Below are 27,509 nucleotides of genomic sequence, written 5' to 3' on the forward strand. Positions count from 1 at the left end.
ATGTGGTATTTTCCTGAACTAGATATTTAAACACATGGCTCCAACTCTCAGGTTATACTGAACCTAATCTTCCCCAGAAAGCATTTTTAAAAAAGAAAAATATTGATAAACCTATATTTTAACTTCAATCCTAAAAGCTCTTAAACTCAAGGACCATTACCCCTTTTTATTCTGTTAGTACATGTCTCAGAACAAAATTCCAGGTAAGAGCATTAGACTGTAGGCCTTTGCCAGGCTGCACTCTTTCCAAATATGTAACTGTGAAATTCACTAAAATTAACATTAAAAACCTAGAATCAGGAAAAGAACAGCAACAGAATCCAGCTCTGAAAATTCCTACATTTTTGAACCTGCTTTGGTTCAGCTCAAGGAAGAACCATGTCAAAACTCAATGTTGCCTCTGGCAGTACAGCACATATTTGGAAAAGTAGTTTCTCCTATTCCACCTGCTTCCTCTGAATGCTTTTTATTTCTCCCACACACTCTCCAGCCCTGAGAAAGAGTACCTGATATCCACACCTGGTTCCTCAAAACCATCTGTCTGGAAGCAGGCACGGAGCAGCCCTGCCCCACTCCCTCCTCAAAGGCCAGGACACCCTTCCAGCAGCACCAACTCCTGGAGCTACACCTGCACCCCATCCAAAGTTCATACAGCTTTCCCTCCATCAACAGGTCTGGGCTAGACACTTTGGTTTTGCTGGAACTAGAAGCCACCTCCAAAATTCAAAATTGCTCATAACACAGCTTACGTACCACATTAGATGAAGATCATACTTTGGCAAAATATTTTTTGTGTTTCAAGAGGAGGCACTTAGTGGGTGAAATGGTTATAAAGTGCTTGCACTTAAAGCACATCTGAGCCAGCTTTAAAAAGCTAAAAGCCAGGCTTCTCTCATGCTTCATCTTATAAACATAGAAATTGTGACATCTCAGCTGCTACAATTTCTGCTAACAAGGAATAGCCATAATTAGAGAAAGATTAAACTAATGGTATCTTATAAACCATGCTCTACTAGCAATAATGTGTGTATTCTTTGATTAGGAATACACATCTACCTAGTTCACTATGCTTTCTTTACCACTTCTTACCCATTTTTCCTCCCTCCAAGAAGACACTGACCACAGATTCTTAATGGTTGGTTTATTGTACCTTTCAGTGAAATCCTATTATTTTTTCAAATCAAATGATTTCTGTGTTTTCAATGAAGGGTCCTACTTTCAGGTTAATTTGATTTCTTCAATTGCTTGTAAGTATATGTGAATGCTGAGGTGGGGAATATCACCTGCTGCATGCTTGGGTATGCAGGTATACTTTGCATAACAGAAATTTTATATTTGCTTCTGGGGTGCTCCTGTAATGCAAAATACAGAGCACTAATCCACTACCTCCAATAGGATAACTTCATTAAGAATTGTATACTCCATAGGCCAACACAAAAATACAGTGTTTGCCAGATCCATCACAATTTCATGGAAGAACAGAAAAATCTGATAGCAGTGGATGATTGTTGGGCATTGCACCATGTGCATAAAACACATCTGGAATGAGGTGATGTCTGCAGAGCAACAGACAGGTGCTTGCTGAGAATCCTCTGTACACACACACACCAAAGATGATTCAAACTAATTTTTAAAAACAAACAGAGCAACAGGTTTTTCTCTTTCCTGTATGCTCTTGTTTTAATCCAAATCACTTAAACCAACAAGTAAAAAACAATCACACTTTTAGTTTCAATTTTTATTTCCTTACAGAAATCTATTGACAAAACAAGATATGAACAACTAGTTGTTAAATTAGGATTTTATTTTTTGGTCTTAATAAGAATAGTATCCATACAAGTTTCAGTAAATCTAAAATGCAGACATAAGGTGTCTCATATACTCAACACTTGGCCATTTTAAAACATTTTAAAAAATTCTTAGGTTTGCATACATGATTTGTTACATATGTGTTCAGTTATTTATTCTTTGATCATAAGAGGTGCTTTTACTCTAAAATAAAAACCTGAACTACACGAATAAACTGATCTGAAGAAGATGCTGCTTCTGCTTTTGCTGTTGTTACAAGCTGAGCAAAGTCAGTGAATCCATGTTCCTTGTACTTCAGCAATGACTCCCACAAATTCACTTTTTGGTTTGATAAAAATGCTCATCAGTAAGTATTAGAATTTGTCACTTGAATGTGTTTGTCACTGATCAATTTCCATGACAATGAAAAAAAGTAAGAAACAATACCTCTTGGTTTGTTTTGTATTTACTCTTCAGCATCTCAGCTCTTATTGCTGAACTTCCTAAGTCAGATTCTCCATGCCAAGGGCTCTGCTCTGCCAAGTGACAAGAATCTTCACAATCCTTAATTCCATTCACCTCATCCAAAGGCTGCCTGCTCCCTCCACCTTCCTACAAAGGCAGCACTCCTGGGGTGATGATGGACAAAACCCAAGCTTTTAACAAAACCCCAAAAGTACTTTTCTCTTACAATATCAGCTTTAAGACCTCTGCCATGTTTAGATTTTTCCCCACCCCAATACTGAGTACAGGCTCTCAAGTCAGAAACTTTCTTTCTTTTTCCCCTTAACTATGTAGTACCTCTAGAAAGGCAATAATTTAATTCTGTGAGGGTGCTTCAATATATTGTTTCCTATATGTAAATGAGGCCTGGGACAGGGATCAAGTGATCAAGCTGTCATCACCAAGATTATCTCACTGGACAGTGGAACACACATGGGATTTGTTTCAAAACTGCTAAGGTGAATTCATCAACAAGTACACGATAAAGTAAAACAAAAAAAAAGCCCTGTTAAATTTCAAATGGCTGTGATGACCTCCCTGTGAAGTGTTTATATAGCTGAAACTTGGAAAGCTGTCAAGCTAATGCTCCACCCACCCATTTTCACTAATTATGTACCAAGTGAAGCCTCAAGGTTCAGTGCCACTCTCAGTACAACAATCAATAATATTTTCAGTTCTTAGCCAGTCAGTTTTTAGCCATCCACCCATTCTGACCAAACATTATGCACTACAGAAGCCTCAAGGTACAGTGAAACACTCAGTGCAGCGATCAATAAATTTTTTAGTTTATATTAAGCTACAGACTAAGGGACCATTCTGTGTATGAAAGAAGCCCCACTTTGAGCCGTTCATAATACAAATGTAAATATGGGAAAGCAGGTGAAAGAGAAGCTGCAGCTGTTTCTTTGTAACTTTATTTCTTCAAAACATCCACCATGCACAAGGTCAAACCAAATGCTGCCTTGCAACTCCCACCTGGAGAATTCCCCAACCTGGGTGTCTGGGCACATTGACAGAGCTCTAATCTCACTTCAGGGAGCAACACAAAATACAACAGCATCCCTTGTACTCCCCACTCGCAGTCCTTACAACACCATTTAGGTCACAATCCTCAGTTTAGGAATTGCTGATCAGGTGTTTTCTATGTGCCTGTTTTGGCAGAGAGACACAAACCTTTCTTTTGTAAGCAACTTAGTCAAAGCTGCTTCAGAACTGATGACAGCAGACAAGTTAAATGCTTCGAGCATGCAAAACCTTCATATATTTAAAACTGTGCTCCAGAATTTCCCATTGAAGATGTACAGATCATTTCATGATGAAGGCTCAGCTTTAAAGCACACTTGTGCTCCGCAGAAATTTAACTAAACTTTGATCCAAAGCAGCACCAACATGGTATGAGATGTTAAAAGACAACCCTTACTCAGTAATAGAGCCCATTTATCAAATGAACACTCGTTTACATCAAGCTGGCTCTTTGCAGGGCCAAGTCCCTCAGCGCTGGCTCGCTGTGACATTTGGAATGCCCTAGTTTAAAGCTGAAATGGAGCCAGCATCTGTTCCCAATGCAGAGCACATGTTATCCTGCACTCTGAGCGTGTTTCAAAACTTCTCTTGGTTTTCCAGGGTACAGTTTAGACATTTCTGAAGTAACTCCATTTGTATATAGCTTGTTTTGCTGGACTAACTACATCAAACTCTTCTGATCCACACCTAAATACAAATTTTTCCAGTAACCAGAATTCTCTATATACCATACAGTAAATATGACTACACACAAGATGCACTGAATTAACTTCCATCAAGGTTAAAGTTAAAATTCTTGAAGATTAATTAAAACCTTAAAAATCACTTGTTGGCTACGTAGGCTGACACTGGCCCCATTTTATAATCATTGAAACTGTGACACAGGAAACTCAAGCAAATTTATCAAAGCAAAGAGTGAACCAGCAGTACTGCCAGAAACCAAATCCATGGGTGTGACCTCCAGTCCTTTGAACAGAGCCCTGTGTTCTATTTCTTCATTCTTCTGCACTACTGTTAAAATGCCAAAAATTATAACTCTTGGTTCTGTCAATGTTTAAAAGACTACCTTTCAAAAGATTATGATCAACCACTTCATTATGGTTTAAGTTCAAAGCAGGTAATTCAAATTATTCTCTGTTCTTTATGATAAATCACGAAGCCTGAGAGCATGAACACTACACAGAAAACACAAAATATTTTTATTGTCTACAAAGAGACTTCTTTGCCATTTTAATACATCAAAGCTTGCTACTGAACAGCCAGCATCAAATAACTTGGTGTTAACCAAGCCTGTACTCAAACCCTAAGACAGGCTTGAGTAATGAGCTTTAGGTATTAACAAACACAAAACTTTCAGATATTATAACACCAAGACAAAAACTACAGAAGACAGGACACTGTGCCCTCAATTATAAATCAGCAAGCGTGTAATATCTCATGGTGAGTACATTAATACAAGACCTGACCAAAAAAAAAAAAAAAAAAAAAAAAACCAAAGAGGAAAAAAACAAACCCACAAAAAACAAAAAAGAGAGCTGCTGAAGTCTTGGGGAAAAGTAGTTCAGAAGTGTTATATATTTTAGGGTAATAAATAATCATTTTGGAAAATACAGTAGTTTCACGAATACAAGCCGCACGGATTATAAGCCGCACCCCCGGTGCCTCGACAATGTTGCTGTCTTTGTCAATAGATAAGCCGCACCCCGAATATTAGCCGCACTTTCGTTCGTCACGAGAATCCGTGCGCAGCTTTCACAAATTGGCCAATTAGTAACAGGATCGCGGCATAGCGGGCTTTACTGGCTCGGGGCGGGGCCAGGCAGGCTCGGCCCGCTCATGGTTGCCTACGGGGCCGGCTGGGTGGTGCTGCAGCCGCCGCCGGGCTCACTGGCCCCCCTCTCCCGTCAGCACCGCCCCGCCGCTGCGTTTACGTACTCGCCCTGCCGGCGGGCCAGGCACTGCCGCCGCTGGCAGGCATGCCGGCCGCGTCGCCGCTGCGTTAACGTAGTCGCCCTGCCGGCGGGCCAGGCACTGCCGCCGCTGGCAGGCATGCCGGCCGCCTCGCCGCTGCGTTGTTTATGTAGTCGCCCTGCCGGCGGGCCAGGCACTGCCGCCGCTGCCAGGCTCGCCGGCCGCCCCCTCCCATCTGCACCGCCGCCGCGTTTCCTCGCCCTGGCCGGCACTGCATGCCCACGCACCGCCGGGCTCCCCTACGCTGCTGGCCCCGATTCTGCTGGGCTTCCCCCGCTGCCAGGCAGCCCCACCCGCCGGCCTTCCTGCTTCTGCCATGCTCCCCTGCACTGCTAGCCCCAGTTCTCCCGGGCTCCCCCGCCCTACTGACCCGGTTCTGCCGCCCCCCTGCCCCGCCCTGCTGGCTCAGGCTCTGCCGCCCGCCCCCCACACTGCTGGCCCCGCCTCTGCCAGGCTTTCCCACCTCTGCCGGGGCCGGCCGGGCTCCAGCTTGGCTTGGGGCTGCCGCGGGCTCTCACTTCCGTGTTGGCAGCTTTTAGAATTTTGTTAATAGATTAGCCGCCCCGGAATATTAGCCGCACTTCCGGGTTTCCACCAAAATTTTGGTCAAATTGGTGCGGCTTGTATTCGTGAAATTACTGTACTTGTTTAGGTTTGCTTCTACAGAATCTGCAAAAGTACATTACTACTACATATAATAATGCTCTTACCTAATACTGTAGGTAAGAGCACAGATGTGTTTGCATGAGCAGCAATGGCTGTAATTTAATTTTGAAACATCTTTTGGATACTGAAAGTATCCACTCCCAAATATAAGCCTCCACTGGCTCTGTAACTGGTAAGGTTACAAGCACTTGGGCTTTAATTTCTGTTTGATATTTACCATGGTTCACACCTGAAAGATTACATAAAATTCAGCTGTATTAATATTAAGTGTTTAAGGTGTTGTCAGTGACAAAAATGTGGGATAAAGCACAAGTACCTTTCTCAGAGAAGGCACTTTATCTGTGCTGTACTGACTGGTGCTAAGTGGATTTCAATCACAAGTACACCACTTTCAGACAGATATCTTTACACTTCCCCTCACACTACTCATCCTTAAGTCTTCTGCATTGTTCTTGCCACAGACTGCAAGTGAGGTTTTGTGACAGGAGGAAAAAAATGCCAGTTTTCAGGAATTTTGATATTTGTTCAATCCTTTAAAGTAGTCTGATGATCAAATACAAACTACTCACTGAGACAAAAGGCATTTGAAATTTTTATATTATGCCACAAATATTTCTAATTTCTATACAGCAGAGGACAAAATTCACATGAAAACTGAGAAGCTCTATCTATGTAAAAGACAACACATACCACCTCACTCCTCTCAACAGAAAACTATCTGACACAGCTTAAGTGATTAACTGGATGTAGGACTAATACATGCAAAAGCTTTAGCTGTTTTCTCCACCAGCACTAAAATAGGACTCCCAAAGAAAAACCTCCAAATTGTAAAACAGATACCAACACAAAAACAATAGTTAACAGATCAAGAAAAATACACTTGTGCCCTGCTTTCTTCTCCAAAGAAAAGTCAAAGGAGGCTTCTACTAACTGAAGGCAAAAAGAAATATTATACAGATTGTTGCAAGTTGGAGTAAACAGCATTACTGTAGGTTTCAATGTGTCTTTGGAAATGCTTTCCTTTGACTTTGAAAAATCTTCATCTGAAACTGCGACGTGGGCAGCAATGTTGAATGTTTTCTTATAAAAATGACATCAATGTAATAATCCAGCCAATCCTTAACAACACTTGGAGAAATACACATCAGGCACTCTGCTTTACGTTCTCAGGTACTGCTGATCACTGTGACACCCGAGGTTACACAGGAGCTCCACTTTCCAGCAAGAGAAGATGCTATCTGTGAAGTGGAAATGTGTTGCTCCACCCCAGTGCAGAAGTTCAAATTGCTCGCAGCAGAACCAGGGTCTCTCATCTCCAAGCATTCAGGCAAAATGGAGCATGCAGAATTGCTAGCAGAGGGAAAGAAAAGGTGGAATCAGCTTTTAAGAGAGCATTCCTAGCAGGAATGTCCTCTTTCCTGCTGAGGAGGTGTGTGCCCTCACTGCTGCCATCACCTTCCAGCACCTGCCAGAGGCTGCTGCTTCTCCCACTCTGCCAGCAGGACTAATCCCAGGAATTCCAGACAAAGGCTTTGGGCAAAATCAAAGCCTACTATTTAAACTTGTTTAAGCTAACTCAGTACTAATTTTTAAACAGATTAAGAAGTGATTATACAGAAGCTTACCAGCATATCTACAGACACATCTTCTAGCAAAAAAAAAAAAAAAAAATGCAGGGCCTGCCTTTTCCACAAGTGAAATTGAGAACTTGGACAGCATGGAAATGAATTAAGGCATTTAACATCCTGCACACCCACCTAATTTAACATACCATTTAATCCTGGGTATAGGAATTGTACTGCTGGGTTTGTTTGGGGGAACTCGGGAAATAGATATACAGATACCCTAAAAGATATGGGTCATAACCCCATAAGATTACAAACGTAAACACCAGGAAACTGCCCAGCATTAAAGATAGATTATATCAAAAGTTGAGCTCAGGTAGAAAGCTGAGTCTTGACAGTAGATGACTATTAAGTTAACAGTGTACTGATACTGTCTAAATTATCACTGGCTATTTAGGAGGAAAACCCCTTACTTTTAAAAATGACATTGCCTGTTGCATTAAACGAAATGTATTCATCCTAGGTAACAAAAAAAACCTGTTTAACTCCAAAGACACTTTTTTTTACTGAAGAGAGTTCTCAGGACATAACAGTGTTTTTAAAATAAAACCAAATTACAAAGGAACCAAATTTTTTCCTCATTTCCTAGAAAGGTAAATAACAGGAAAACACTACAATAATAGTAACAATGAAGTAATGCAGCCTAAATAAAATTAAAGTTTAATTTTAACAAGTTTTTATTTTGATGAAGTTTCAGCAGTTCAAAAAGGGTTGAGCAAACACTGATGGTTCAGAACACAAAGTTCACAGGAAAGAGAAGAGACAGATTCTCATCTTCCCCATGATATCTTAGAGCAGCCAGCTTAATGACACATTCGATCTTCTCAGAGGAAAGGCTGCAAATCCTTGAAGAACAAGGTGGGGAAAATAAGGGGTTATTAAAATTCACTGATGTGACTCAGATTCCATCTCATGATATTCACATTCAATATTTAATAATTCAACACACACTAAAGCATTTGGGACACATCTGAATCAGCAGCTCACTAAGCCCCAAAGACACAAAAAGCCAAGAATTGCACTCAAACAGTGAAAAATCCAGCTTTGTTTGAAGGCTGGCATAGTTTGTGTCTGAACTGATCCTTTTCCTTACTGCCAAGACAGGAGTGATCTCAAGTGTCAACAGGTTCTTGACACATGATCAGTTATATCCCACCAGACTATTCTGGGGACACTCAGGGATAGAAGATCAGGAATCACATGCAAAGTCACAAGAACTCACAGAGTTGCAGTGCAATATCTTGGAAGTGACTGAACACAGACAGGTTTAATGGTCTGCCCTAATGCAGTTAATGGAAACAATTCAACTGGAAGAAAGCTACGGGGGAAAGAAAAATTTAAATAAATAAATAAAGCAAAGAGATCTAAAGGATCTCTCACATCACTGCCTCATCCTGAAATACAAATCCAGTACATGCTGTACACGACTTGTTTTTGCAGCAAGAGGCAGCTTTCATGTATCCAAAGCTCATTATTAGAAGATCAAGGTACAACTTAACTACCAAGCTGTCTGAAGCACTCAGTATCAAGGCACAGGCAGTTATTTACAGAGCAAATACATTCCCTGTACAAAAAAAGCACACAGTGTAAATTCAATTAAAAAGTGCAATCAAAAATGAAAATATATTAGAAAAGCACACAAATTTCTGCATCTCCAGCTGTCTGCAGAACACTGAGGCTCCAAGGGATATAAAGCAAATACATTTGCATCCTGAGCATAATTCAAATGTTATAATACATGTAAAGCCTTAGGACTACAACCCACTTACACACACTCCTACTTCCTGGCAGCCATTAACACACATGGTTACTGCTCTGTTAATCACAGATATTACACATAAGGTTAATCCCTTAAAATCAAAAGGTACATCTGCATAGTTCCATCCATTTAAAGAAATTGTGACAAATCTGCAGATAACTTAAAAGGCCTCCTGAATTTGTGAAGGATAGAAAACCAGCAGTCTGAAATAGTTATACCAATTTTTCATCATTTCTTGCTGGCCAAATACCATGCCAGAAATCCATCTTCCATTTTAATTAATATGTCAAAATACAACAGCAGCAAAAAAGTTAGTGGTTTAGAAAATTAAAACATCAAAACTCAGTAAGTAGGTTCATTGCTAAGTTCTGATCTAGACAGTAGTATAAAAATCCAAAAGTAAAAATAAAAACAAACCCCAAAAAACAGGTAGGTAATCCCACCAAGGAACAAAATAATGTGATCCATAAGGGTCTACAATTTTACACAAACTGGTGTTTGTAACCAGAAGCTGTGCTACTATCAGTCCCCAGCATCCTAAAAACAAACATTAGAAATCATTGTCTTATTTCAGGACAGAGTGACAGAAGGCACCAAATAATCCCAGATCCCACATGTACTTTTTTTTTTAAAAAAAGAAAATACATAAAAATTATCAACACGTTATTACCGAATGGAAGCAAAATGGGACAACACTGAGGAGAAAGAAGCAGTAACAAACCATAATGATTAAACCACAAAACACACAGGAAGATGTAAAAAGGTCAATGATACTAACTACAAGCAAAGAATTCTAAGATAACAGCAAAACAAGCTATCAAATTTACCTAGATAAATGCTACATGATCACTTGCAGGTCCAAGGGGTTCCTGTCCTCCACTCCCATAGCTCAGTTAGTCTATGGGTGAAATAAGCCTAAAGATAACAGAAGGCTGATTAGACTGAAATTAAAACTAAGCATTCAGCACTCAGGCCACAGAAATACTCATCTAACCTTAATCCTGCCTCCCAGTTCACATCTCTTTCTGGTTTTCTGATATGCACCAAATTATAACCAGCCAGCATTTTTTAATTTGTTGTTTTGTCCAAATGATTCAATTACACTGTGCTTTTATTACCTTTTACTGACATTAAAGGCTCTAAAATGGGTGTCTTTATTATCTGAGCTGATTTACTTTGAAGTAGGAAAAAAAAAAAATCATTATTCCTGTATGCTAGGATCACCCCTAATATATTTCCTACAAGCTGTTTTAGACATACATAGAGTGTCTTTCTGCTCCTTGGTACCAATTTAAATTAGATCGTATCAGGGAATTCATTTCAGACACAGTCTCTTTATTAAACTCCTCCAAATTCAATTTGTTACCAACAGGTCTCGATGCCACATTGTTCTTTCAATAGCCCATCTGTAATTTTTGTAAGGACTGTATTCACTAAGCCTTGTTTTTATTAACAAGGGGAAAAAACTCCAAAGATATCCAGTTTAACAAAATACCCAATCACTGCCCTGTCTCATGGTTTTTCAATTAATAAGTCACATCTCTTTTCTGCAATGTTCTTATGCATCTTAAGCTTTCCTACACAAGCAGCAAAGATCCAATTCCTACACCAAATTTCCTGCCTTCCTGATGCTTCCTGCCTCCTTCCAACATTAGACTGAGCATGTAAAAACTGTTCCACTGATGTATTTTCCTCCAACTCATTCGTTGCACCGTGAACTTCAATTCTGCCTCTGCCTATTTCTATTATTCAGAAAACATTTCTAACGAAAAAAATCTGGGGAATTCACATACATCTTTCTAAACACTTCAGTTAGTCGAGTTTCACAAAGTATTTGATGTGTGATAGAATGTATCACTATAGAACTGTGCTCTCATAATCAGACCATCAGGTATATTTATAATGCTTCTTTTTCAAGCAGCATTTAATCTGTTAGACTTGAAGCAAAAAAAAATAACATAAAACACCTCTACCAGATCTGGAGCTTAGCTGTGACAGATGAGTGCTTCTAACTGTTGGGAAAGAAAATTAATTCCTGAGGTTTAGGGCATTAAATATAACAGTGTACCTGAAAAAAAAAAAAAAATCCCTAAACATCAAAAGTATTATGCAAAGAATTTAATAAGAAAGGCTGATTAAATACTCTGCCTATCTCCAAATTTGCAAGAGCACCAGCTACAAAACTGATCATGTTAAAGCTGTTTGACCCATGTTACTCCACATTATTTTCAAAAACCAAGATACCACGTGTTAAAATATAGCTGGATCAAAAACTGGGGAAATTAATGTCTTTCTTTTTCGTTGTTCTTCCCAGCATTCAAGTTTCCATTCTGCTGGGTTTGGTTGGTTTGTTTGTCCAAGAAAAGCAAAAGAGAGAATGAAAGTTTACAGTATTTTAAGGAAGTATTTTAATTTCACTCTTGCACTCTGGGCAATGCATTTTAGGAAGTACCAAATGTTCAACAGCAACACCCAATTCTATCTTCATTCAACCAGCCACTGCTAGTTTTATAAACTGATATGAATGGAAGGCAGTCAATATCAGAAACTAATCAGTTACAATAGCTATTCTTGCCTGGTTTTCAACCCTACTTATGAGCAGGGCAATCAATTAACTTCAAAACTGTATTTAGTTCTGGGGTTACTATGTTTTATCCATATAAAGAGGGGGAACTATTGAAACTTAAGTAATTTAGTAAGTTTTCCCTACATATACATATTCATAGATTTATTTTTAGTAAGAACTGCTGAAGCTTCACAAAATCTGATCACAATGAATCTAACTACTGGTTTCCTTACAGTGAATTTTTTACAGATTTCAAACTTTTCCCATATCTTAAAAACCAGGCTGATAAAAAACTTAGTACAATATGAAACAATCTTTAAATAAGGGGGTGTGAAAGCTCACAGGAAAGCATCACAATGCTATCTCTAAGATATATACTAAGCTTAAAAGAAAAAGAAGGCAGATTTGAGACAATAGGATCTGCATGAAGATATCAGAGAGGGGGAGAGCTGATCATTTTGATATTTGCTTCCAATAACCACTCTGAGCTAAAATATAGAATCAGTTCCTCTCCTTTTAGACTGAGAGACTTTCTCTGGACAACATGCTATGTCAGACAGCAAAAATAAACCAACCAAACAAAACCACCAAAACAAACAAACGAAAATAAAAATTTTTCATTCTTCCTCCTGTCTAAACAGAGTCATTCTCAGCAGCAGGACCCTTCACAAAAAAGCAAATAAACCTATTACATTAAATACTTCAGAAGAATTATGGATCCCTCTTTCTTGCAAGAAATCCACACTAACACTTCACCAGCCACCAGGACAGGTTTGTACACTTGTGCCTAAAACATTGCCACAATGATACAAAATTGCAAGGTTTAGAGGGTCTTGTGTGAGTATCCAGAGTAATTACACTTGCCAGCTTCAAAGCAGAATTTAACTTGGATACTACAAGTTTGCGCCAATGTTTTTCAGTGTAAAAGCACCGCCATGTGCTACTGAAATCAGTCTGAAACTCAGTTTCCATCTGTGATCCAGCAGCAGGGCTCCTCCCACCAGCACCGGGCTAAGAGGACGCCTAAACTGAATCAACGAAAAGAGAGTTTCTGACAGCCTCCCCCAGGCCTGGCTTCCTCTGGAGACCTCAAATGCAAGCACTGTCTGAAATTGAGACTAATTAGCCTACAAACGCTGAAGGAAACGCAGCTAACAGACACATTGCTGAGACCCACATCTTCCTCCTCTCATCACAGCAGGAGCTCTCACCAAAGGATAACATCTGAAGGACACATCCCAGGGATACACACAACAGCTCCGTGAGCTGTTTCTCTGGAACTCCATCCAGAGCTGACTGGGCTTCAGAGGAATTATTTAGGGATCCTGCAAAATCAGACAGAGCTTTTGCAAGGCCATAAATTCCAGGGGTGAGCTATCTGCGTGTAAAGGTACATTACACTGATCCTTCCTGGAGCAGCTGCTTTCAGAAGCTGAGAGAGGCTATTTATAGAGTGCCACTTGATTGCCAGCTCACATGAAACTAAAACACGGAGTAAATAGGAAACAGCAATTAGCTCTCTGATGTCTTCCTTGAAAACACCATCACCGCCGATATCTCTGATATTTTACACTGCAACACAACACAAACATCCCAGTGAAAGGATTGTTATATCATCCACATCTTTCTCCCAGCTGCATTGTTAGCCATGGACTTGCTATAATGCTTTTCCTTTGGTTTGGTAGCTGAAAAAGTACAGCAAGCAATGAAGTCGTATATAAACTGCATTTTGTACTGGGATCCATAACTGTTTAGACAAATTTACAAGAAAATTTGCACAAACAAAACCAAAAAAATGCATATGGATAATTTCTCAAGTCTCTCAATATTACTCCTAAGTTAAAATGAAATTCCTGCTCTCCATTTGTTCTGTCTGCCAGACTGTTGAAATACGAAAAAAATTATATATAATAAATAGGAAGAAGCCTTATTTCCCTCCCTCATTTCATCAGCAGTGACCAACAACAACCAGAGGCACCCGTCTGACCACTGTGGTCTTGACCAGTGGGCCAGAAAACAAAGCTCCTACATAGAACTGCTGGAGTCTGAAAGAGAAAAGACCCACACCTACACTGCCCTGACACAAAAAGGCACCACAACAGGCCCCTTGTCTGGGAAATCTGGAACAACCACACTTGACTAGCAGTCAAATTAATGGGTTTATTAAGGCCATAAATGACATTTGGGGTAATAAAAGAGTGGTGGTTCCTGTACCAGCCCCTTGGTGAAAAGCAGGAGTCAGCAAGGCCTGAGCATGTCTTGCCACCACCACTGCAGATCTCAACATCAATTCAGTAGGAAGGCTCTCCCAGGTCCTATTTTTTCAATATTCTAAAGCAACAAAACTTCTTTCGGTGAAAGGAAAACCAGTAAATATGAGACCTTAACCAAGGCACCAGAGTTTTGTTTTTAACTCGAGTTATGTACATTTTATTGGAGCAGCATTCAGAAAAGACATCTTGGTAAGCCGCTAAGATGATTTCTACTGTTCAAATCTTAGCACTTCAACTCTCAGAGACACAAGCACGTAAAAGCAGAAGAAAAAACCCAAAAACAGTATTCTTCTTCAAAAAAGGTGCTTCTTCAGAATCTGCACCCTAGAGTCCTAATTTTAACATTGAGCTTTTCTGCTCCAACTGGAGTAGACAAAAAAAATTTCAGTCAGAAGGATTGATCACTAAAAGTTAGAACAATCCTCAGCTAAGGCTTGGCCAAGCACAGCTTGAAACATAACCAAAATCAAAAGCAGCTAGATCGTTAGTTCTTAACCTTTTTTTTATTTTAGGACTCAAAATTTCTTTCCAAGGGACTTGTGCACTGCACACACACACAACCTTCCCTCTCTAACCGGTAGAGACCTACCAGCAATAACCTCGATTTCCTCAATTACCCTTCTGTGGATTACTGAGTGCTCAGGGACTGCAGACAGAAAACTCCTGAGTTTGGCTCGGGAATGTGATATCCCACCTTAAATTCCACCAGGGAAAAAAAAACAAACGACAGAGCATTTCCACCGAGCAGAGCCGGGAAAGCCGGGGAGGCACAGAACGACGCTCGTTTTACAACGCTGTAAATCAAGCTCCATCTCGAGTACTCGAGGTTTCTACTCCAAGGCAGGAATTGGTTTTGCCAAAACGAGCACAAAAGAAAGCGTTCCCGACCCTCCGAGCCATCTATCCTGGAGAGACACCCCCGAAAAATCCACTACACATCGCCACACCTCCGAAAACACATAAACAAATGCTGGTTTTAAAAAAAAAATTTTGGCAGAATTTTATTTTTATAGAACCTGCGCCATGACAAAGAATACCGATAGTTCCTCCACGGCACAGAAACCTCTCCGCGGCCTCGGAAACTGAAAGTGGCGCTGGCTTTAACTTGGAAAGTGGGAATAGCAGGCTGGGGAGGGCAGCGCGGGGACACAAAGGGCGGGCGGACCGGCCCGCACCGAGCGGGTTCGGCTTCTCCCGGCGCGCCGGGACAGCCAACGCGCCATATCCCGGAGCCGTCCCCGGGCTTTGTTCCCAGCCTCCGGTACAGCCGGACCCTGCCCGGCCCGCGGCACCGAACAGCGGCACCGGAGCTATTCCAAGGCACCGGAGCTATTCCGAGCCGCCGCCCAACTTCCCGGCGGATCCCCGCGCGCAACAGTTCCTCCGGGAAGCGCGGGCGGCGGGCGAGCGGCGCCGCGCTCCGAGGGGTCCGGGCGGGCCCGGGGCAGGAGCGGGGGGAGCCCGGGAACCCTCCGGGAGCTCCGGGATGTCCAGGAGCACCCCTGAGGGCGAGGAGGGCCGGATTTGGAGGTGTCGCCGCCCCACACGGGGCGCAGCAAACTTCGGAGCTGCGGGACAGCGCGGCCGAGCGGCGGCGCCCGCAAGGGGCTGCGGGCCCCCTTCTCTCTCGGAGGGGCGCCGAGGACGGCCGGCTCCCGTCCGCCCCCCACACGCACACCCGCCCGTCCTTACCGAGGTAGTGCCTGCGCAGCAATCCGGGATCCTCCAGCCCCAGGGTCCGCTTCCGCACGTCCCAGAGCAGGTGAGGGCAGCGCCCGCGGGACATGGCCCCGCGCGGGCGGGAAGGGCGCGCGCGGGCGGGAAGGGCGCGCGCGGAGCGGGGGGGGTGCGCCGGGACCGGCCGGGCGCGCGCGATCACCATGGGAACCGCCGAGCGGGCCCCGCGCGCGCGCCCCGCGCCCGCCTCGCGCCGAGGCACCGACCGCGAGCCAGGGGCGCGGCGGGTCCGGGCCACGCCCACCGCGCGCGGGGCCACGCCCGCCCCGGCCGCGGGGGCCACGCCCACCGGGAGGGAGGGGGGGCGCGGGGGACCGCGACTAACGCGCGTCTCGCGCGAGCCGGTGACGTCGCCCCGCCCCGACTCAGGGGAGGGCGCGTCCCGGGCGTGGAGGGTGACGTCAGCGCGCTCGGCTCCGCCGGCTGCAAACCGGCCCGTCCGGTGAAGCGTTGTGAAGCCGCAAAGCGGCCATCTTGGCTTTGGGCGCATTACTCGCAGCGCGGAGCTCCCCGCGGCGGCCATCTTGAGGGGGAGAGCGAAGTGACGGCGGCCATATCTGAGCCGGGCGCTGTGCCCTTCCCGAGGACGGCCCGCGCACTTCCCACCTCTCCTCAGGGGGCGGGGCCAGCTCCCGCAGCCAATGGCGCCGCGCGCAGCTCCCGGCTCCGCCCCGTCCCCTGACGCGGTGCCCAATCAGAGCGCGGCTGGCGCGGGGGCGGGGCGGGGCCGGACGGACGGGAGGGAGGCGGCTCCGCTCGGACCCCGCTCGCCCCTCGGTGCCCGCTCCGGCTCCGCTCGCCTCGTCCCTCGCCATGGCGGCCGCCGTCGCGGGGCTCCGCGCCTCCTACCACCGCATGCTCGACCGCATCGAGCTCATGCTGCCGCCGCGGTTCCGGCCCTTCTATAACCACCCAGCGGGTAACGGGCGGGGGTCACCTTGGTTCCCGTCGGGCCGGCGGGGAGGGCGGAGCGGGGGATGTGTTCCCTGCGGGTGGCGGGCGGGATCGGGAGCGCGGTAACGCGGTTTGAGTGGTTCTGGCAGGGGAAAGCGGCCCTGGAGCGGAATCCCGCTCCGTAAGGGGGATTGCGTTGTGTTTGTGAAGGCAGAGTGGGATAATGACAGCCCGGGTGGGTCCCGAGGGATGCGCTGCTGTCACTGTCACGGTACCGCGGGCTGGCTGCGGGCACCGCGGGGACTGCCAGAGCCCGGCCCGGGGATGTCGTGGGGCTGAAGGGGCCTGGAGGCCTCGGCAGCCGCGTCTTGCAAGAGGATGTGCTGGGGATATCGTAGAACCGTGGGATGCTTTGGGCTGGGAGGGATATTAGAGATCATCCCGTTCCACCCCTGCCACCGGTGGGGACCCCTGCCACCAGACCAGGTTATCAGAGCCCCATCCAGCACGGCCTTGGACACCTCCAGGGTTTCTGTCATTGAAACGTGCCCTGCTCAAGGCAGACAGCCTTTGGGTTTATTTCCTTTCTGCTGAATCCACGCTTACCCAACTGTGCCCTTGGTGAATCCGCTGGAGGACTCCCGTGGGTGAAGAATGAATTCCCCTCACCTGACCTACAGTTTACCTTTCCGTGGGGGGTTGTGTTATCAGGGAGAAACCTTTTGTAAAATGATCTCATTCAGTGCCATTTACGTGCTGTTTGTCGAGTAAACAAATTGCGTCGGTTGTTAAAACGAGTGCCCGATAAAATCCTGGCATTCCATAGGCTCTGTCCCCTCTGTTTTGTGTCAGTGTCACAGGCATCCTTGACTCTTCACCCACCAGGAATATGCACTGTGAAAATGGACTTTAGTTTGCAGTCAGTTGCTCTATGCTCTTACCATGGCCCTTTCTTGGAAGGAAAATCACTGCTCTAAAGAAATCACAAAGAGTGAAAAGTGCAGTTCTCAAAATGTTTGATTTGTACAGAATTCATTAGACCAATGTATTTAACATTAATGTATTGTTTTTATACATTAAGAGTGGTAACTGGAGGTTTTGGAAGTTAGCTTGCAGTGCTTTTCATTTCACAAAACTGCCTGTGGGCCACTTTTGGTTGTCACCATAAAGCTGTAATGAATAAATCCATTTTTAGGGATTCTGTGTGTATATATAGGTTATATATATATACACACATATCTATCTGTCATGGTGCAAGTGAGAAAAGCCACAGCACAAGAAAGTACAGAAACTGAACCCCTGCAACTTCTATTTTAGCCTTGAAGGTGTATCTGTGAGAAAGTTATGCAATAGATTTCGCTCTGACTGCAGAAAAAAAAGAAAGTGGGTTAAAAATGAAAGGCTTTCTTTTATCTCCAGTGACACCTAAATCTCTAATCTAATTCAGGAGTATAAGCATCATTGTCATGAAATTATAAATCACTTGTGAGGCACTAAGCACTTTCTGGCACTAAGAAAGCTTCCAGCAAAATAATTGATGCCTGTTAAAAACTGTGTCTTTGGCTGGCATTGCTGGAGGACAGTGGAGAGCCTGGCACACCAACTCCCCAGGCTGCCATGGGAAAGCGTGGGCTGAGCTTGTGCTCCCTCCTCTTTGGCCTCTCTGATTCACTTTGCCTGACTAAACTCGAGTTTTCAGCACAGAGACTTCTTATATTTATTAGAAGTCATAAATTCTATAAACTGGTCACACACATGATATCCAAATTAGCCTCTGGTGGCCCCCTGCTCTCATGTGCTGTGTCATATTCATCCTTGAAAAATTCTGGAAGTCAGGAGCTAGGAAGAATGGACCCAGGCTGGGTGCTTGCTGGAGTGCCTCCAAGGAGAGGTGTTTGACAGTCTTACCTAATTACAAAACTTGGCTTGGTACCGTCCCTGTCTCCAATTGTTTGTTAATTCTGCAGTCAGCAGTTTGAAATGGTTGAGTTTTCTATTATTAATAGAAATTAATGTCAGTTTTCTTGAAAACTCTACTAGCTGTTTAGGGAATGTCAGTTTAATAATTTACACTCACCCCACATCCTCTAGTACTCCAAATCTGAACTTGTGTTTTAGAATAAGATAAATGTTAGTAATTAAAGCTACTGTGTAAGGCTGATTTATTTATAACAATCTGTATTTGCAGTCTGATACTGGCATACCAAGCGCCTAAGAGAACAGCAGCTAAGTTTGTATCTTTAAAGGATGAATATTAAATAACAGCAGCTTAATGTTCAACAATATTAGACAAAAGGTAATGTGCTTGTAGTTATCAAATGCAGTTTGAAACTTGATCACAAGCAGGGTGGGTTAAAAAGGGCTTTATGCAAGGCTGCCAAGCCAGTTTTTGTTTCCCAAGTTTAGTTTTAAACTTGAGGGTGGTTAAAACTGGAAGTACAAGTAGTTATTGCAAGGTATTTTTAAGGCTGAATTGTTAGTGAAGAAATAGCTCTCATAAAAAGCAGGCAACCAGAGTCCTGGTGGTTACTCCTACATAATATATTAGAGTGAAAATTTGGCTTCATCTTGCATGGTGTCAGAGTGCTGAGCAGTGACCTAAACATTAATGTTTTTTGATAAAATTGGAACAGTTTCCTGTTTAGCAGGGAGGTTGGTACTTTGGATTGTGATCTCTCATTTTTGATTTGGACAGAAGTCACAGATTAATGATTTCTGACATAGCTGTAGGTGGGGCTTTACAGGGCTTTGTTTTAACCAACCAGTTGCTATTTTAGCACCACAGAAAATTATATGTGTAGATATATATATATATGTATACATATACATATGTATATATATTATATGTATATGTAAGAGAGCTGTTTTTCCTCAGGTCCCATGCCATTGGATTTTTCTCCCTTCCTTCTTGAGATTTCATGCTCTTCCCCCATAATCCTCCTTTGCCTACTGGTAGATTTTTTTGGGCGTTTTCCCTATTCCTAGACCTTTTCCCAACTCTTTCAATTATAAATGCATTTTGCCTACTCTGGCATCCTCAGTTGCTTAAACATGGACATACAAAATCCTATCCAGCTGTTGCAGAAATGTGTGGAGTGATTACACAACTGAAGGTTGATGCACTGAGTTGATTAATTATGAGTAGTAGGTGCTAAAGCTTGTACAGCAGTAAAAACTGCTAATATAAACAATTCATTATTTAAAAAAATAAAACAAACTTACCATGGCTATTAAAAGAGCCACATCTTGCTAAATAATTTAACTTCTTTTCTCCCATCCTTCCTCAGGTCCCAAAACAGTGTTTTTCTGGGCACCTATTATGAAATGGGTAAGTACAAAATGCCAGCTGGTTTCTGGGTGTCAAGCCCAGGGCAATCTGCAGCAACACACTGAGCAAGCCAGAGTTTCCCAGCTGATATTTGCAATTAGAGGCTCTAATTCTTAATATATAGGGAGGAACAAAACTAGCCTTAATAACAGATATAGCACGACATGAAGGGGAAAAAAAGCTTTTCACTGAGTTTCACAAAGCTGGCATGATGCAAAACTCCTAAATCTTCTGAGATTGAGGAGTTTGAGAAGTATTTTAAGGAAGCCAATTCCTAAGCCCCATAGCTGGAAGACAGCCTGAAGCATGTCAGGTAGTCTTGATGTAAAAGACAAAGGTCATTGTGGCTATTGGTGGTGCTTTGCCTTCTGTGAGGTTCTGCTTCCCACTTGGCCACAGCCCTGGGCTGTGTTTGTGCCCAGGTGATGCAAATGCCAGCTCGAGGTGTTGCATTGATACAGATAAAACAAGAGATCTCTAAACCCACAAGGGTTTGATCTTCTTGCTTGGTAACAAGCAAGGATGTAACCTGCTCTTACCATTGCCAGCTGCTTTGTAACTTTGTGAACTCCCAACTTTTTATAGGCCACAGGCAACAAATGGTGGCAACACATTGTGCTCTAAGCTACAGCTTGGTTTCTCTGTCACTTGTCTGGACTGGAGCTGCAGGAACCATGGTTAACCTTCCCCTTCCTCAGAGGTTCTCCCTGGAAACACCCTCCTGAGCCTGAGCACACAGGCAGCTCTTCTGTGCTCCAGGAGTCCTGAGTGAAAGCATTAGGACTGTCTTACTTAGTGGTTTTGTTTGGGTTTCTTGTGAACTGATGTAACAGGAATGTGAAATTATATTTCCAGTAGAGGGCAATAACAAAACAAATAAAGCAGAGAGTTTGCTACTAATATGAAGTAGATCAGCCAAGCTATTCCTCAATTCAGCTGCAAGTTTTCTACTATTACAGAAATTATATTTAAAAAAAGCACTTTTATCTCCTCAGATGAAGCTGAGTGAAGACTATATGGGTTGATCTTTACCAGCAGTATCTTAGCCTGACCTGTGGGAAGAAGGCTCTTATTTTATACTTGTTGTATGAAAACCAGGGTGGGTTTTTTTCAGCTGCTTTCTTAAGCAGCTGTGTTTCAATTAACCTAGTTCTCGAATTAATACAAAATTGCCAGTGCCTGGGATTTTATTACCACCCAGTTGTAGCTGCCATAACCATGTTCTTTTTCCTACACAAAGGGACTGGAAGTGGATGGTGTCTCCCAGGGTCTAATTGCTCATAGAATGCATCCCATCTCCTGCATGATGCAGTAGGATAAGCACTGAGCTGTGAAGCAGCTTCACCTTGTAAAGCTCTTGATCTGTTACAGGAGTCCCAGACTGGTGCTGACTGAATTTCTCTTTGCAGGGTTTGGTGGGTGCTGGACTGGCTGACATGGCCAGACCAGCAGAAAAGCTCAGCACAGCACAATCTGCAGTACTAATGGCCACAGGTAAAGCCACACTTTTACTCTGTGTTTTCACACAGCACCATCTCAGAATCTTCCATCAGTGCCAATCCACTTCTACAGAAAGCCTTAATTTTAGCATGCTAGCTGTCACTGCTGCTGTTGGGTGATAATTCTAGGACGTACCTCTACTTGTTATTAAATCAATAAGCATTCTGTAATTATGTAAGAGTTTTCTACACCTGTCTTAATCTGGAATTGTTCAATGCAAGTTGCTACGAGTTAGGATATGTCATCCCTTAAGTTACCATGACACCATTCATTGCAGAAGTGACCTCCTTTGCTTCAGATCAAGTAATTTTGAAATCAGTCCAGGATATGGTGACTTTTTTAGAACAGAATTTAAGGAATTTAAGAATGGTAATTACACTAACATGACTGGAAAGAATTTCTAAGTGGTACAAGAAATTGGAAGCAGTGGCACATGGATTACAGCACTGCTGCCTGCCAAGAATTCTCACACTGGCAGAAATAATATTCTGTAATCCTAGAATCATTTAGGTTGGAAAATACTTTTATGATCATAGAGTCCAACCATTAACTCAGCACTTCCAAGTTCACCATTAAAATGCAAAAACTACTTATTATAAAAACCTCCACGGATGGTGCTGCACCACTTCCCTGGGCAGCTTTTTCCAACACTTTTTCTGTCCGAAAGGGTTCTCCAGACTTTATTTTGATATCTGACACAGTCCTGTGCATTTTGCCTAAGTTCTGCATAATCTCCAATGTAGTGCAGCAAGCTGGATATGCAGCAAAATACCACTACCCTGCAACTGTGCTTGAGAATTAAGGTCTAGGCTGCTGTGGACTACAGAGGATCTTTCTTTGATATTCAGACTATGACTGACCTAACTGTAACTGTTTTAGAAAAATGCAGTACGTACCTGTAGGTGTCCCACTGGCACTGTCCACTGAGAAAAAGGCAATTATGAGCAAAGCAATTGTCCAACATGAAGTTGTGAAATTAGTTTACTTGAATGTGCCTCCAAACTTAGGGAAATATCTGAATATTTAATTTGAAATATCTTTTAAATTTTCCATTTTATTCAACAGGCCTTATTTGGTCACGATACTCTCTGGTGATTATCCCCAAAAACTGGAGTCTGTTTGCTGTGAACTTCTTTGTTGGCTGTGCTGGTGGCTCCCAGCTTTTCCGAATATGGAGGTATGCATTAATAAGGATACAACTACAGCTGAGCATTAACCAGGAATTTATAAATGCTGCCAGCCTCTCTCTCTGTCAGTGCAGCAGGCAAGAGGAACTGAACCATTCAGGAAACATTACAGAACGTTTTTGCCACATTATTAGTTTCACAGTTAACTGGAAGTAAAACTGTAAATATTTTCAGTCTAGCTAGAGCAGCATTGAATCGTGTCAGTTCCAGCTGGATCAAAGGATTTTTAAGCAGAGCAGCATTTTTTAAAAATTGTTTCTTGAAGGAAACTTTGGGAGTTTTCTGGCTTCAGAACTGGCCAGGAATGTGGCAAACTTAGCTACTTTGGAACTTCCTACAAGAATTAAGGCAGCCTATCCCAAGTTTCCACCCTCAAGTGCACTGTCATTTTAAACCTCCTCTGGTGAACAGATTGCTAGGAAAACACTGTTATTGTAACTGGTGTTTTATTCTATTCTTAGCCTGTGCTCTTTTTTATTCCTGTAGGTATAACCAGGAGCTAAAAGCGAAAAACCAGGGGCAGTAAAGAGATCCTTCACCCAACAGGTCAAATCTAGCAACGCACAAACCCATCCCCATGGGACCTAGCCTCACTAATTTTAATGTTTTTTTCCTCTGAGAAAATCAAAGAGAAAATTTAAATGTCTAGAGATCAAATGTTTTCTAAGTGCAAATAACAAATATCTCCACACATTCAAATAAAGGGCAACCTTTTAAAATGAAGGTGGAATTGTTTTCTTGTACTGTCTCTTTAAAGAAACTGTCTGGATTTTGCCTAAAAAGAGTTGCTGAGCCTCACCTTATGTGACTCCACTGAACAGTGCTGGGAGTGACACAGTACTGGTGACAGCCACAGCCTCAGACTGAAGTGATCTTTGCTGTCACAGTCAGGAAAGCACCTGGGTGCCATATTTCAGTAACCAACAGTGGCAGTTGTGTTTCACTTCCTGATGCTCTTCATTCCCCAGTAGCATAAGGACATTTGTTCCAGCTTCAGCTGTGTCTTCATTTGCCACTGGTGCTTTAGGTTCCATCACAACTCCAGACAGAAGATGGGGTGTTGAAGCACCAGAGTCAAGAATTCACATGGAGGGGAAAAGATAACTGAGGCAAGGTAGGTTCTCATGAGGCTGTTAGCTCCCCTTTTTCAAAGGCTGTCCCACCATGAAGTCAGTTCTCTGTTCTGCCACAGTTCCACTTGCATGTCTTGGTTTTTGTGGCTGAAGCAGGGTAGTTCTCCAGCTGTGTTGGTCACCAAGTGGACACAGTGACTGAAGAACAGTGCCAGGGAGAGAGGTGGTGTATTCCAGTCCCCCTCCCTTCCCAGTCCCCAACCAGGTAAGACTCATCCAGCAAACCAGTAATGGGAAAAAAAAAGTGTATTAAAATATTCACAAGATTACAATAGAAAACATTAAAGTCCATTCAAGAAAAAATATCCAAGATAACTGTTTCCAGATGAGTCTGTAAAAGCAAAAGCACTAACAGTTGGTACACTGGCTCTTCATGTAATCAGGCCATGCAATGCGTATCTAGCTCCCTCACATAGATTATACACCTGTCTTACAGGTGTTTGTTGTCTCACACACCTCCAGAACAGAGGTTTATTAAAAAAAAGTACCCAGTCTATGTTTTCAATTACATTTACCACATAAGAACAGTTGGCATTGCAGGGAGACAGAAAACATTGCACAGCACACTGATCTCCAAAGGCATTGAACTTATATTTTAGAGTGCAAAAATACCTGTAAATGAAAGGGCTTATTAGCTTTAGGGCAGTGAAGAGAAGGGAAAGAGAAACCTAAAGAAGAGAATAATTGCTGAGCCTTGTTAATATAATTTTGTAGTCTCCCATATAAAAATGTTACACTGCAGAGGTGTGGCCACAACCCAGAAGTCCCACCCACCTTCTCATCTCCTTTGGTGGTTTTACCAAGGAAGTATTTCCATCACCTACGATAGAAAAAGAACATTTTGTATTTGAGGTCCTTGGCAAATACATTAATAAAGTAGAATTCCAAGATCAGATTCCAACACAGAGTGAAGGTGTTCTGGTCACAAATCAAACACTCCATACCTGACCTGTGAATCCACTCTTAAGGCAATGCAGCTTTTAAGTTGCATACACACCTTTACTGCAGTTACAAGACAGATGGTTACCTAGACAGTTCTCACAGGTTTAAAAAGTTTAAAAACCCAATTACAGCTCTTCCAGTCACAAACCAAAGTACCACTAAAGCTCTGAGAGAAAACAAAACCCTCCAGGTCTCCAGTTATAAATGACACATCAGGCAATGAGTTACAGGGACTCATCTGTCCCCCTGTAATGGCTCTTAATGCTACTTTGTGAACATGGTGAGCATCTTCCTCACGGAACAACTACTGAAGTCAAAAGGGACCAAGGAAACCTGATGGACTGAGTACAGCTACCAATTTACTTAGATTGATACTGTATTTGTAATCCTCTTGAAATTTATTTATGGTAATCAAAAATAGGGAAGATTTCAGATTGATCCCAGATTTGTTTGCATGATGAATAAAAGAGAATTTATTGCAAGTCTTTCATCACACAGGCCCTCCCAGGTCCACTATTCAGGAGCAATGACTCCCCTAAGTGTTTTAGTCACTGGCTACTGGCTCAAGAGAGGTGCCTGCTCCGCCTCTGGGTAGCTGCAAGCCTGGCATGCAGCACTTGTTTTTAAAAGAGATGATCCTAAAAAGAGCTGGCAGCAGTGCTACAATAGGACAAGGACAACCCCCTTCATGTTCCTCAAAGTTCAAGCTGTTCTTTTCCTCCTGCAAGGAACAGCAGCAGAGAATTAAGAAAAAAGCAGCAGAGCCAACAGAGTTAAACTTGTGGTCACCAGAACATCAGGATATGATGACCTTGTCTGACTTAAATCTCTGCTTGTTCTACCCATCAAGGAAGAGAAGTCTTCTGTCTCCTGAGACTTTACAAAGTAAGCCAACTCAGCATCAGTCCCTTTCATCAGCACAAGTTATCATATCATTAAACCATCTCAGATAACCCAAGGACAAGAAGGTTCATGTGTTGTCTCACAATGCCTAAAGTTCTTTTGACTTCAGCATTAATATGTTACTTAATAACTACATTGCTACTTTTCCATGACCAAAAAAAAACCCCAAAAACAAACAAACAAAAAAAAATCAACAGCCTTGGCACTAGAAAGGTATTCAGACAGATTTCTGTCATTCCTAGGGGAAGACTTTTGTTTCTTTCTAAAAAGATGCTTCATATTTTTTAAAAATGCTCCCACGTTCATTCTGCCTTCATAAAGAGGACCCAAGAAGCACTGCAGGGAGCCTCCTCAGTCTAGGCAATATGAGCATACCTGTAGCTAGACGAAAGCCATGCAAGGAGGTATGTCCTTAAGTCAGCTAAGATCAGCCACATCAGTGTGTCTCCTAAAGTTAGCACCAGATCAGTCCTAAAGTTAGCACCGGATTTGTGTGCTTCCTAAAGTTAGCACCACATCAGAATTGTGCTCAGATTCTCCAGTACATTCCAGCAGGAAAAGAAGCAAACATTAGTAGCAGACTTCAGAGGCAAGGCCAGCCCCATCTTCTCATAGCAGCAAGTTTCTGATCACCACATTCATCACAATTCTCCCTCTTACTCAAAAATGTTGGGGGAGAAAGATGGTGATGCGCACGGATGAACGCAGAAAGATCAAAATCAAGTTTCTCCATCAACCACATCCAAAGCATTAGTGTTTTATTAAGTGTAAAATAAATGTTGGGAAGTAACAGCCTGATAGATAAGGAAAGCAGCAGCAGGATTCCTCCTGATCTTAATCACAATTTACACTGGGTTGGAAGGAACCTGTCAGGTTCATTGAGTCCAACTTGTGGCCCTAGGCAGGACACCCCAGGAGTCTCACCATGTGCCTGAGAGCATTGTCCAAACACTTCTTGAACTCTGCCAGGCCTGGTGCTGTGACCATTTCCCTGGAGAGCCTGTTCCAGTGCCCAACCACCCTCTGAGTGAAAACCATTTTCCTGTTCTCCAGCCTAAACCTCCCCTGACTCATCTTCCTGCCATTCCCTTGGGTCCTGTCACTGGTCACAGACTGAAGAGAGCAGTGCCTGCCCCTCTGTTCCCCTCATGAGGGTGTTGAAGCCCACAGTGAGCTCTCCCCTCAGTCTCCTCCAGGCTGAACAGACCAAGTGACCTCAGCCATTTGTCAGAAGGCTTCCCCTCCAGTCCCTTCACCTTCCCCATGGCCTCCTTTGGACACTCTCCAATGGCTTCACGTCTTTTTTATGTTGTGGCACCCAAAACTGCCCCAGGACTGGAGGTGAGGCTGCCCCAGGGCAATCCCCTCCCTTGCCCAGCTGGTGATCCTGGGCCTGGTGCCCCCAGGACAGGGATGTCCCTCCTGGCTGCCAGGTACAGAATTCAGCACTTGAGAAGATCCTATAGAACCACAGAATCACAGACTGGATTGGGTTGGGAGGGACCTTAGAGATCATTCAGTTCTAACTCCCCTGCCATGGGCTGGGACACCTTCCATCAGACCAAGTTGCTCAGAGCCCCATCCAACTGGACCCTGAACACATCCAGGGATGAGGCATCCATAGCTTCTCTGGGCAACCTGTGCCAGGGCCTCACCATCTTCTGAGTAAAGAATTTCCTCACTACAATCACCAACATGAGCACTGCAGCA

At 43.3% G+C, this 27,509-nt stretch overlaps 2 protein-coding genes across 4 annotated transcripts in view; one reads left to right on the forward strand and one right to left on the reverse strand.

Annotated features, from left to right (window-relative positions):
• The window catches only part of DCAF6 (DDB1 and CUL4 associated factor 6), a 73,794-nt gene extending 57,793 nt beyond the window's left edge, over positions 1 to 16,001 (reverse strand). The window contains exon 1 of one of the 3 annotated variants that reach the window (XM_033051960.1): positions 15,868 to 16,001. In XM_033051960.1, coding sequence (XP_032907851.1) covers positions 15,868 to 15,961 — 94 coding nt within the window. In that variant the 5' untranslated portion in view covers positions 15,962 to 16,001. The remainder of the gene's footprint in view (positions 1 to 15,867) is intronic. The other 2 variants (XM_033051958.1, XM_033051962.1) reach the window with 2 other exon arrangements.
• A 647-nt stretch (positions 16,002 to 16,648) lies between these two features.
• MPC2 (mitochondrial pyruvate carrier 2) lies at positions 16,649 to 23,544 on the forward strand. The gene is made up of 5 exons (XM_033052198.1): positions 16,649 to 16,831; positions 20,094 to 20,134; positions 21,544 to 21,628; positions 22,700 to 22,811; positions 23,308 to 23,544. The coding sequence occupies exons 1-5, from the start codon at positions 16,726 to 16,728 to the stop codon at positions 23,345 to 23,347; spliced, it is 384 nt and encodes a 127-aa protein (XP_032908089.1). The 5' UTR covers positions 16,649 to 16,725; the 3' UTR covers positions 23,348 to 23,544.
• Positions 23,545 to 27,509: the final 3,965 nt, after the last annotated feature.

Source organism: Catharus ustulatus, chromosome 2, assembly GCF_009819885.2.
Source record: "Catharus ustulatus isolate bCatUst1 chromosome 2, bCatUst1.pri.v2, whole genome shotgun sequence".
In the NCBI taxonomy this organism is placed as follows: domain Eukaryota; kingdom Metazoa; phylum Chordata; class Aves; order Passeriformes; family Turdidae; genus Catharus; species Catharus ustulatus.

Coding starts and splice junctions, on each gene's coding strand:
- MPC2 (XM_033052198.1), top strand. CDS start 16,726: ATGGCGGCCGCCGTCGCGGGGCTCCGCGCCTCCTACCACCGCATGCTC. Junction 16,832..20,093: donor CTTCTATAACCACCCAGCGG/GTAACGGGCGGG, acceptor ATCCTTCCTCAG/GTCCCAAAACAGTGTTTTTC. Junction 20,135..21,543: donor GGGCACCTATTATGAAATGG/GTAAGTACAAAA, acceptor TTCTCTTTGCAG/GGTTTGGTGGGTGCTGGACT.